Source organism: Myxocyprinus asiaticus, chromosome 27 (genome assembly GCF_019703515.2).
Source record: "Myxocyprinus asiaticus isolate MX2 ecotype Aquarium Trade chromosome 27, UBuf_Myxa_2, whole genome shotgun sequence".
NCBI lineage: Eukaryota > Metazoa > Chordata > Actinopteri > Cypriniformes > Catostomidae > Myxocyprinus > Myxocyprinus asiaticus.
In genome coordinates this window covers 42485176-42496754 of record NC_059370.1, presented here as the reverse complement: position 1 = coordinate 42496754, position 11579 = coordinate 42485176, and the positions used below count along the sequence as shown (strand labels likewise).

The following is an 11579-nucleotide window of genomic DNA, read 5'->3' as shown; positions in this document are numbered from 1 at the left end:
TGAGAGCTTTTTTTGGTTTTAAATCAAGACAGTATTTGTGACACTTACTGGTTGTCAAATATTGTCTATTTGACAACCAGTGTCCATATTTGAAGGAATTTTTCAGGTTTAATACAAGTTAAGCTCAATTGACAGTATTTGTTGTATAAAGTTGATTACCACGAAAAATGATTTAGAGTCATCCCTCCTTTTCTTTAAAAAAGCAAAAATGGAATTTACAATGAGGCACTTACAATGGAAGTGAATGGGCCAATTTTTTGTAGGGTTTAAAGGCAGAAATATGAAGCTTATAATTTGATAAAAGCAATTTAATTTGTCTGTTAAAACTTGTGTATTATTTGAGCTGTAAAGTTGTTTAAATACTTTTTATGGTCATTTTAGGGTTTATAGCGTTATGCCGTCATGGCAACGAACTTGTAAAATTTAAGTCAAAATAAAAATAAATAAAAATAAAGTCAAAATACATTTTTGTTGTAATCAACATTTTACCACAAATGCTGTCGATTGAGCTTAACTTGTATTGAACCCGGAATATTCCTTAAATGTCATGGTCTACACCGATGTAAACTTGAGAGAAACTGGCTTCAAACATCCACTAAAAATGACCTAGATAGGTATCAGTTGGTTAGAAGACATTGCAAAAATGAATTTCTGAGAAAAGCAAAGCTTTAGCAGTACTTGAGCATAGATGACACTTGCTTTGATAAGTTGCTGCTATTTAAAGCAATTAAATTCATACATTAAAAATGGCCAAATATTTTCTGGGGCAACTGTATGTTTGTGCATTTAGAAAAACATTTTCTTATATATTGCGTGGATACAGCTATGAAATTAAATAGTAAATTTGTATATGATTAACTATGAATAAGCTTTGGACTTAAAGTAGATATCCGTTAAATGTTTTGTACAATTGTCTGTTTCCTAGGATAGCTAATGCTCTGTAGAAGACTTCCATTTATTCTGCCCTGAAATTATCTTTCCTGTATGTATTTATCGTGATCAGTGTTGTCATTAAGTTTAATTTAGATTTTTAAATGATTTAATTCTAAACTTCCGCCCACTCTCCTTGAGAGTGCCCTCCCCTGGCCACCTTTCACCAGCCGGGAACATATCAGGACAGTCCAAATGTGGAAAGCGCAGGTCTTTACGTTGCTACAGTCTTTCTTTTCCTCTAGTATGGCAGGTCGATTACAGGTCATTTGACTCTGGCGAGTATCTGGCACCCCATCCCTGTGGGGCTCTGTTGAAGTTGGGTCTTTTGGACATCATGGCCAGGGTCATGTCAGGAAGATTTTGAGTCTCCAGTTGTTCAAACCCAATAACAGAAATCACCCTCTGACTGCATACGTGACCACCAAATGGTACTGCAGCTCTTCAAGAGAAAGCAAAGAAGGCTGTGATGTGCTGAATCATATAAAGCCTAGCAATAGCATAGCAATGCATAAAAACTATTCAGAACACGTTAAAAGCTGCATAGAAATGCTCTGGCAACCATCCACAACACCTGAGCATCGTGGATGACTTTTGCCCTGGCAAGCACTTCTCACATTTTCAGAAAACGTAAAAAAAAAAAGGTTTGTTGCTTTAGAATTGGCAATAAAACTTGCTTTGAGAAGCTAAAAGTAGCCTAAATTTGGTTCAGCTTAATCTAAATGACTACAACCTTGGTTATAAAACCACATTTCCTCTAAAGGCCAAAGTATACTTTGGTTTTCTGCATGACCGTACGTATTGCGCACAGTGCACATTATGCAAATTTCGTCAGCAGCATAGTATACACGTACTGTCTGCACGCAGCCAAGTTTTTGTAGACACGCAGACAGTCCGTGTCTTTGCACATATTCTGTGCTTTCAACTGGGCAAAACGAGTATCACAAAGCAGTTGTAATGTGCATGCATCAAACGCATCCCTATGGGCTTGTGGTCAGAATAGTATACTTTGAAAGACTGAGTGCTTGACTGTGCATGAGACGGAACGGCATGTGGAAAAACGAAGTATACCTAGTCTTAATGGCCAAAGTATACATCGGCGTTCCGCATTGTGAGTCATCGCTGTGCGCATTTGTCAAACATGTCCGAATGGGCTCGTAATCAATAAAGTGTTCTTTAAAAGGCTAGAGCTTTCAACCATGCTCAAGACATAATGGTATATGGAAAAACTTGTACCCTAGTCTTTAAGGACCCATCTGACTCGACATAGTGACGCAATTGGAGTTTGTGTCTGAGAAACATGATCTTCTGTGTGTGCAATTTATCTTTAGGTTCTGAAAGCCGTGAAGGTTGTAGCCAGTGGTTCTTCTCTTCCCCAATGCATTTAAATAGTTCCTTAGTCATTTGCTCCTCTGCAGACAGGATCTCATTTCAAATGGGAAGATGCAGTGGAAACATAGCTGCTCTCCAAGGGGCTCATAAGTGGACTTCAAAATTGGATAGTGAGGATTGGTCTTGTTGGGTCTATTTAGGGCACATAATCAACATGCATGAAGCTAATGTGCCAAAACCTCTTGGTGACCCTCAAGGCTGTTTCTCATATCCTGTTCCGCCTTCATTTGCTGGTACAATGGAGGCTTAATCTCTACCAAATAAAGATGCTATTACAGGGGGACCCCAGGCGTGCTCAGATTTCCCAACCCTAGATGGGCTGCTGCAAGATGTGTTGTATTATTTGGATTTTGTGATGCATTATCCTAATAAACCTGTTGATAAACCTTTGCCCTTTTGGCTTGTCGCCCTGTGATCACTTAAAGACTCGTAATCTCTTTTTTTGTCATGTTTGTGTGCACTACACAAATTATTTCAGACTGGCTGCATCAGTAACAATAGGCAGTTATTCGGCAGTAATTAATGGGACTTCTTTTTGCCAACTAGTCAACGACGATGAGTTTGAGACTTTAGTTCTAGCATTCTACCAGTAAGATTCCAATCAAATATTTGGACTTTCCAGGTGAGCAACTTGCAGTCAAGTCTCCCAATTACTTCAGTCGTTAGTTGAATTGGTATTGACTTGTTTGCCAACAAAGAGATCAGTAAGAATGTCCATGGGATTTTCTTACATTGCCAATATAGATACTTAAAAGTTGTTGGTCAGATCCAAGGAGGACTCGTTCATGAATCCTTGTTGGGCCTGGAAAAACATTCCTATCAACCAATCAGATGTTAGGGTCAGGTTTAGGGGGTTAGGGCTTGAACAACATTCTAATCAAGAATTTCTTAATTATGATAGGGGTAGTTAATGGTTAAGGTTATCTGATCCACTCCCACGGCTCATCAGGATGCATATTGTGCTCAAAACTGAAAAGAGCTGCCTGACATCACCAGCTAATCTCATTAGGCCCTTTCCAACTACAGGAACTAAAGCCCGTTTTAGGTACGTTTACCTGGAACTAGTGCTTTTCATCTTTTTTTGCACATGAGGAACTGTAGTTCCTTTAGACGCACATTTTAGCTCCTACTCTAATAGGTACTTCAAACCCAGAAGAGGGACTGTGGGAGGTGCTACAGCCTGTATGACGCACATAGCAATGAGAAATGTGGCAGCCACGATGAATAAACAAACTTGTGGCTGCTAGCCTGCTACTCAGAGGATTGCACTAATTTTCCAATTCCCTTAACAGAAATAACATAAAACCAACAAAGTTTCCAAAGAGTATTGTCTGCTTCACAGACAAGTGTGTGAGGGGTGAGCACAGCTGCTGCGTGACTTCAACAGGAGATGTTGTTCAGGAGTTTTTTGAGTTTTCATTGCATCTGTAATCTGTGACTATACAGAAAATAAAGTGATTTATAGATTACTACCGTACATTGTTTTGTTTTTGTAATTAGATGTTTTTCAAGAGTGGGTAAATGAATTTGATTCTAAATGTATCCGTCATGAAGTCTAATTTACAAGGGTTACGTGCTTGTTACTGCATGATGACGTCTTTTTTTAAGTCAGTCATTGAGTTGTTCAGTACAGTATTTTATGTTGAGTCATAAAAGCCTTTATTGTAAAAGATTGTGTTGATATATACACTCACCAAGCACTTTATTAGGTACAATTGTACACCTACTTATTCATGCTATTATCTAATCAGCCAATCGTGTGGCAGCAGTGCATTGCATAAAATCATGCAGATACAGGTCAGGAGCTTCAGTTAATGTTCACATCAACCATCAGAATGGGGGAAAAAATGTGATCTCAGTGATTTGGACATTGGCATGATTGTTGGTTCCAGATGGGCTGGTTTGAGTATTTCTGTAACTGCTGATCTCCTGAGATTTTCACGCACAACAGTCTCTAGAATTTACTCTGAATGGTGCCAAAAACAAAAAAACATCAAGTGAGCGGCAGTTCTGTGGACGGAAATGCCTTGTTGATGAGAAAGGTCAACTGAGAATGGCCAGACTGGTTCGAGCTGACAGAAAGGCTGAGAAGAATAGCATCTCAGAATGCACAACACGTCAAACCTTGAGGCGGATGGGCTACAACAGCAGAACACCACGTTGGCCACTTTATTAGGACCATAGTGTTCCTAATAAAGTGCTTGGTGAGTGTAGGTTTAAAGTGCATTTTCAACATGTTTTCTATTGAGTACAGCGTGTGCTGTGTGGTTAAAATAGGCTCCTCATCTCTCCTCATACTGTGGCTTCAGGGGTGCAGCACCGCACGCATGGTTTGTGCCCACTGTAAAGAAGACACAGGCTGCATACAAAAACTGGAAAGAGCAGCTTTCGGAGGCTATATAAAGAGGTAGTGTGAAAATAAGGTGGTTTTCAAACTGTTCTGAGACCATTTTCCTCAAAAACGCCATTGTATAAGCCACAAGCAGAACTATATATTCTGTTTTGTTTTCTGAGTTATGTCTGTGAAATAATCTATATTAATGTCCAGAATAAGCTGCAATGTGGGCCACACATTACACCATCGACGTAAACCTACGCAGAACTAGAGTGAGAAATATGTTTTTTTTTTTGACAGGAATGTTGTTCATGGGCCAACAAAAGATGTTGTTTTCCCACCTGGCTATATTTACATTTATGCATTTGGCAGATGCTTTTATCCAAAGTAACTTACAGTGCCCTTATTACAGGGACAACCCCCCTGGAGCAACCTGGAGTTAAGTTTCTTGCTCAAGGACACAATGGTGGTGGCTGTGGGGATCAAACCAACAACTTTCTGCTTACCAGTTCAGTGCTTTAGTCCACTACACCAACACCACTGCATCTATATCACTGTCACCATGGAATGTACCCATGACTCTTACCTGTTAAAGCACCTGTAGTTAGCTGGTGGGAGTTTCTGTGGCAGTTGAGGTAACTGAGCATTGAGAGAGGGAAGAAGCTCTTCACTATCTCCCAGGGCTTCCTGCCATGGTGAGCAATATGACTTTGGGATGACTGTGGAATTAAACTTCTCTCGAGGGATCTCTCTTAGGGGCCCAGAGTAACCTACCAGGGCAGGTTACCAGTTATAGAGGGAAATTTGCTGGATGAACATTCATGCATACTACAGTGTTAAGCTCATAGGACTAACACACAAATGCATACTTAGAAATTCAGACAGTCTCTTCAGGGGTCATAGGAGATGGAACAGGAGATGGATGTTTATTAAGGGGTCCACAGCGAGAGCAAGAAAATTAGAGAGAGTTAATTAGGCTCTGCAGAGTCAGCTAACAAGCTAATGATAACAGCACACAAGTAAGCTGACGAGGGAGGCTTCTCTCGCAGATGTCTGATAATATATGCAAGCACGATTTGTATGGAAGCTCTTACAAAAAATTTAAAGTTCTGACAATTTTGTTGCAAACTTGCCGCAGATTTCCCACTCATAATTTTCACATGCAAATCAGCTTGCAATTCACCGCAAATGTTTGCCAGAAGTTTGCAGCTCTGCACCAGGAGTGGTGAACCTGCAGCAAACCTTTGGCGACAATGAAGAGTTTGCCACAAAGCTCTTTTGCATGTAAAAATAATGAGTGGTACATTTGTGGCAAGTTTGCCATAACTCTCGATTTTTGTGAGGGAGGTTTTATTTTGAGTTCCTCTCTTGAAATTTTGCTCAAAAATACATTGATGTGTTTCAAATTTCTTGGACTGACTTTGGATTAGTTTTATTAACTGATCAATGTCTATAAGACCAATTCAAGTTAGATGCTAACTGAACTAAATGTCTACATCTTAGTGGTGCTTGCCTGTGCAAATCTTGTCCCAATAATACTTGGCTGTTGTTATGCAGTTTCTATGGCATAACACTCTTTGTTGCGGTTCCCAGGATGTTGCTAGGTGGTTTTTGAGGTGTTGTGGTTTGTTGCTAGGTGATTGTTTACTGGCCCAAGTCAAAATAGCTCATCCCCAAGTCTCTGTGATATTCTGGTCACTAGATATGGCTTGGGTCCCTACTTCAATGTAGGTCTATTGATTTTTTTATTTATTTTTTTGCCTGTTTTATTGTCTGGCAGGTGAAAGTCCGACTATTTAGAAAAGTAATAGCACACCTCATCATAACAAGCTACATTATTTGTTATTCATTATGTCTGTAGCACAAACAGTGCAGGATGAGTTACATGCAGAAGTTTAATATTTAGGGTTAGGTTAGGGTTAGGGGTTTGCTCTAAACTAAGTATGAGTAATATTAATATTGATGCTTGCCAAGTCAAGTCAAATTTATTTGTATAGTGCTTTTCACAACAGGCATTGTTTCAAAGCAGCTGTACATGAAATTATGCTATAACAGAAAATGAATGAATACAATGCCAATATTAGTTATTTATGTTTAGAACTATTAGTGGTTAAAATGAGTAAACTAATTAGTAAAACCTTGCCTCAATGAAAACCACTTACATTACAGATGTTTGCTATTACACTGTATGAATCAAGTGAAAAAAAAAAAAAAAAAAAAAAAAAAAATATATATATATATATATATATATATATATATATATATATATATATATATATTTTGAAAGCAAAATATCTGGCACCTACCCTGATACACTGATTGTGTACCTGGTGCCAGGACATTGGGGCTGCCCTTTTTGGCAACCGTCTTCTTTAGGGTGGTGACAAGACTTTGTTTACCAGCCGCTGGATACATCAGGTTTTCTTCCCCTCTCTGTATATCTGTAATCATGTGGTTTTGGTTCTGGTTTTGATTCTGTTCTTTGTTGTTCTGATGGAGAAGTGTAGAGATTTAGGGTGGAACAATTTGTTCAGTGTCTTTGAATGCAGTGGTACATTTTGTTAGTGGATTGTACTATTTATGTTAAAGGGATAGTTCACCCATTATTTACTCTTATACCCTCATGATATCCCAGGTGAGTATGACTTTCTTTCTTCTCTAGAACACATTTGAAGAAAAATAGAAAAATGTCTTTGCTCAGTAGGTCGTTAAAATACAAGTGGATGGTGATTTTTCTTTTGAAGCTCCAAATATCACAGACAGTCAGCATAAACGTCATCCAGACGACACCAGCTGTTAAATTAATGTCTTCTAAAGAGACCCGATTGCTTTTGGTTCGAAAAAGATTAATATTTAAGTACTTTTTTAAGTCTAAATCATGCTTCCGGTCAGAAGCGGTACGCGCGTGTGACGTAATCGCATTGGCATTTGAAACACGCGAGAACTGAGGCATGTGAGTCACAACCGGAAGAGCGGCGCTGTTTACAAGTGAGAAGGAGGAATGCTGTACAGTAGCTTGCTTGGTTTTAGTTTAGATCTGTATTTATCTGTTTCTTTACTCACAATGGTGCATTTGTGTGCTTATCCTGGATGTCTCAACCGAGTGGAGAATGTGAGATTACTTCTGTATCCATGGCAACGTGAATACGTCACATGAGAGGTCACTTGGACTCCACCTTCTCCTGAAGCGTTGAATTATAGTTAAAAAAGTACTCAAATTTGTATCTTTTTTCAGGCCAAAAGTAATCGTATTGCTTTAGAAAACATTAATTTAACCGTTGGAGTCGTATCGATGACGTTTATGCTGACTGTCTGTGATTTTTGGAGCTTCAAAAGAGAAATCGCCATTCAGTTGCATTTTAAGGACCTACTGAGCTAAGATATTTTTCTATTTTTCTTCAAATTGTGTTCTGGTGAAGAAAGAAAGTCATACACACCTGGGATACATGAAGGTGAGTAAATAATGAGAGAATTTTCACTTTTGAGTGAACTATCCCTTTAAAGTAAGGGAGCCCTTACATATATGATGGAGGGAGCATCTACTGTGTTCTCTAGTGTATATCTTTCTACTCTTCTCTGACGCTCTTGGAACATTCTAGATCCCCTGTTAGTGTTCAGATTCAACTCCTCCATCATCAGGTCCTTTGGAGCGCTGATCTTCTTCCCCAAGTTCAGACTCCCTGAAAGACATACACCTTGATTTGTTGTTATGTAATGCAATGTCATTCATACATTTTGAAGTGTGGCTTAAATATCCAAAAGTTATTTTTTAGGTGGTACACATGGATTTGACTCTGAAAGGCTTAAAAACAATTTGTTTTCTACCCACACCTATCATACAGCTTCAGAAGATATGGATTTAACCACCAGAGTTGTCTGGAGAACTTTTATGTTTCCCTTATGGAGCTTCAGAATTTTGGCACCCATTCACTTGCATTGTATTGACCTACAGAGCTGAGATTTGCTTCTAAAACTCTTCATTTGTGTTCAGCTTATAAAAGAAAGTCATACACATCTGGGATGTCAAGAGGGTGAGTAAATAATGAGAGAATTTTCATTTTTGGGTGAATTAAACCTTTAAGTACACTTTGTTGTTCAGGTGTATGGGGAATGTTTGTTTATGTATCCATATGGCTTTATGTAAAATATTTTGTGTAGTGTCTGTGTTAGAGTGTATTTGTGTGTTAAAGTCTGTCTTACCTCCTTTTGCCTCTCTGCTCAGGCTCATTGCTTGCTGTTGTCTCTGTTTGGTAAGACTATCATATGCAGTCTGCATCCTCTTTAGTCTGCACACATCAACATACCGATTGACATCACATGTACAGTACACTCGTTGTCTTCATGTAGCATTTAGTTATGTACTGGTAATTCACCACTATACAATAATAAAATATACTATACTATACTATACTATACTACAGTATATACTGAACTATACTGATCTATACCATGCCAAACAATTCTACACTACACTACCATACCATACCATATCATACTGTACTCTATCATACCATGCTAAACAATACTATAATGTACTATACTATACTATACTGTACTGTATAATTCATATAAATTTGGTCACTTTAATTTGGTTCAACTCACTGAAAAAGTGGCCCAATTTAATTGAATTCTCTATACTATACTATACTATACTATACTATACTATATATTGATCTATACTTTACTATACCATACCATTATAAACTACCATACTATATGGTACCATGATAAAAATACTATAATACACAGTGCTATACTGTACTGAACTGAACCATACTATACTGTACTATGTTATAATATACTGTACTAAATACAAGGTGATCTCCAGTAAATTTGGTCACTTTACAATGTTCAATTTACTTTGAAAAAGTGGTTTAATTGAATGCACTATACTATACTATACTATACTATACTATACTATACTATACTATATATTGATCTATACTTTACTATACCATACCATTATAAACTACCATACTATACCATACCGTATCAATCCCTACCATACTATATTATACTAAACAATACCATACTATATGGTACCATGATACAAATACTATAATACACAGTGCTATACTGTACTAAACTGAACCATACTATACTGTACTATGTTATAATATACTGTACTAAATACAAGGTGATCTCCAGTAAATTTGGTCACTTTATAATGTTCAATTTACTTTGAAAAAGTGGTTTATTTGAATGGACTATACTATACTATACTATACTATACTATACTATATACTTTAAGATGAATTCAAGTAAATTTGCTCACTTCATGACATTTACTTTGATAAAGTGGCCCAATTTAATTGAATTTACCATCACATCACATCACATCATACAGTATATAGAGAATTCAAATAAATGTGCTCATTTTATGAGATTCATCTTAATTTGAAAAAGTGGCTCAATTTACTCTAATTCACCCTACTAATACTATACTATAATATGCTACACTATATGTTACTATACTAGACTTTACACACACACACATATATATATATAATTGTTTTTTTTTTTCAACTGTACTGAAGTCTATTGGGATAGTTAGCATTTCCTCTTTCAAATTCTGCTGTCCTTATAGAAGCAACATCAGATTCAGATTTGACAGATATGTGTGACTGACACACTGAATTTACACAGCTGGTGTGTGGATTTGATGAACACCATTTCCACACACACATTTAAATCCCTCATACCCAGATGAGTAGTTCTGGCTTACCTGAGCGTGTGCTGGGGAAGATGATGTACTGTCTTAGCTGAGCTGTGTGTTGCCAAGGTTTGAATGTGAGAGCACTTTAGGGTGAGTGCTGGTTTCTATAGACTCATATCACCCTCAGCCTGCACTGTTGATGACATCATCTTGGCAAATTTAGCCAAAGGACAGGCGCTAAATGGGGCAAAGTATTTGTGAACCCCTGCCCACCGCCTATAATAAAAACCTGATCCCACTTCTGTGTGTAAGAATACAGGTATGTGTATGCTTGGAGGGTTTGTGTGAGTGTGTGTGTGTATTTGTTTTTGTTGTCATTGGAGATTTTCACTCAATTTTGGTTGATTTGTACATTATACTAATTATATTTCTCCGTCATGATAATACAATATCTTTCTCTCAATGTATTAATATGGAAAGCACTTTTATCCATAGCAACTTGCAGAACATTTGACAGTCTCCTTGGAGCAACCCAACAGTAAGCGTTGAAGGGCACTTAAGGGTTTGTGGAAACTAATGTATTGCCCCCTCTGGGGATTTGAACCTACAACTTTTCAGTTTTAGACTAGATCTTTAACAACTTAGCCACAATACCTAATGTGCTTGATTGTTTGGTTTATGAGAAAATGTGCTACTTGAACAATTCTGTGCAGTTGGCAATCAAGTAACACTTTATCACTCAGCGGGTCAAATTGACCCGGCTCGTTAAATTGCAGTTCAGCAGTCAAAAATGTTCCCCAACAACTGTTTAATTATCATTAACCAACCTTTCACTGCTTAATAATTGTAACATTTTCTAATTAATTTTATATAATGAAAATGCTCAACATTTTCATTAGAATATGTTTATGTACAGTATGTATTTATTTGTGTGTTTGTGTGTGTGTGTGTGTGTGTGTGTAAACCATATACTGTAAATCATCATCGTTGTACAATTGTACATTGCAAGTACTTTGTTTATAAAAGACAAAGGCCCAACACTAAAATATAAACATGTTTTTATTAAAAACAATTTTAAAACAAACAAACAAACAAACAAACAAACAAAGCAATGCAATAATACTGTATCTACAAGGATTTGGGATAAGGGAGTTTTACAAACCTTCCTTCCCCAGTTGTCCCAAACCAAACTGCCTTAAAATAAACAAATAAGCAAACATATAAATAGCTATACTATCATACCAAATATATAAATGGATAAAATCA

The 11579-nt window shown here is 37.3% G+C and overlaps 1 protein-coding gene across 2 annotated transcripts; it reads right to left on the bottom strand.

Moving 5' to 3' along the window:
- Positions 1-21: 21 nt before the first annotated feature.
- Positions 22-10444, bottom strand: LOC127417635 (myozenin-2-like). Of its 2 annotated transcripts, none has more exons than XM_051657688.1 (6): positions 10383-10444; positions 8858-8943; positions 8177-8337; positions 6964-7147; positions 5244-5427; positions 22-1372 (listed from the first exon to the last, which is right to left on the bottom strand). In XM_051657688.1, the coding sequence occupies exons 2-6, from the start codon at positions 8931-8933 to the stop codon at positions 1189-1191; spliced, it is 789 nt and encodes a 262-aa protein (XP_051513648.1). In that variant the 5' UTR covers positions 8934-8943; positions 10383-10444; the 3' UTR covers positions 22-1188. The 2 variants fall into 2 exon arrangements, with proteins under 2 accessions (XP_051513648.1, XP_051513649.1); XM_051657689.1 differs by having other exon boundaries at positions 6985-7147.
- Positions 10445-11579: the final 1135 nt, after the last annotated feature.

Bases quoted from the DNA above. Each gene is read 5' to 3' on its own strand.
- LOC127417635 (XM_051657688.1), bottom strand. From the start codon at position 8,933: ATGCAGACTGCATATGATAGTCTTACCAAACAGAGACAACAGCAAGCA. The intron at 8,338-8,857 runs GTAAGACAGACT...TATGTCTTTCAG, and splicing joins GAGCAGAGAGGCAAAAGGAG to GGAGTCTGAACTTGGGGAAG. The intron at 7,148-8,176 runs GTAAGGGCTCCC...CTTCTCCATCAG, and splicing joins ATGCTCCCTCCATCATATAT to AACAACAAAGAACAGAATCA.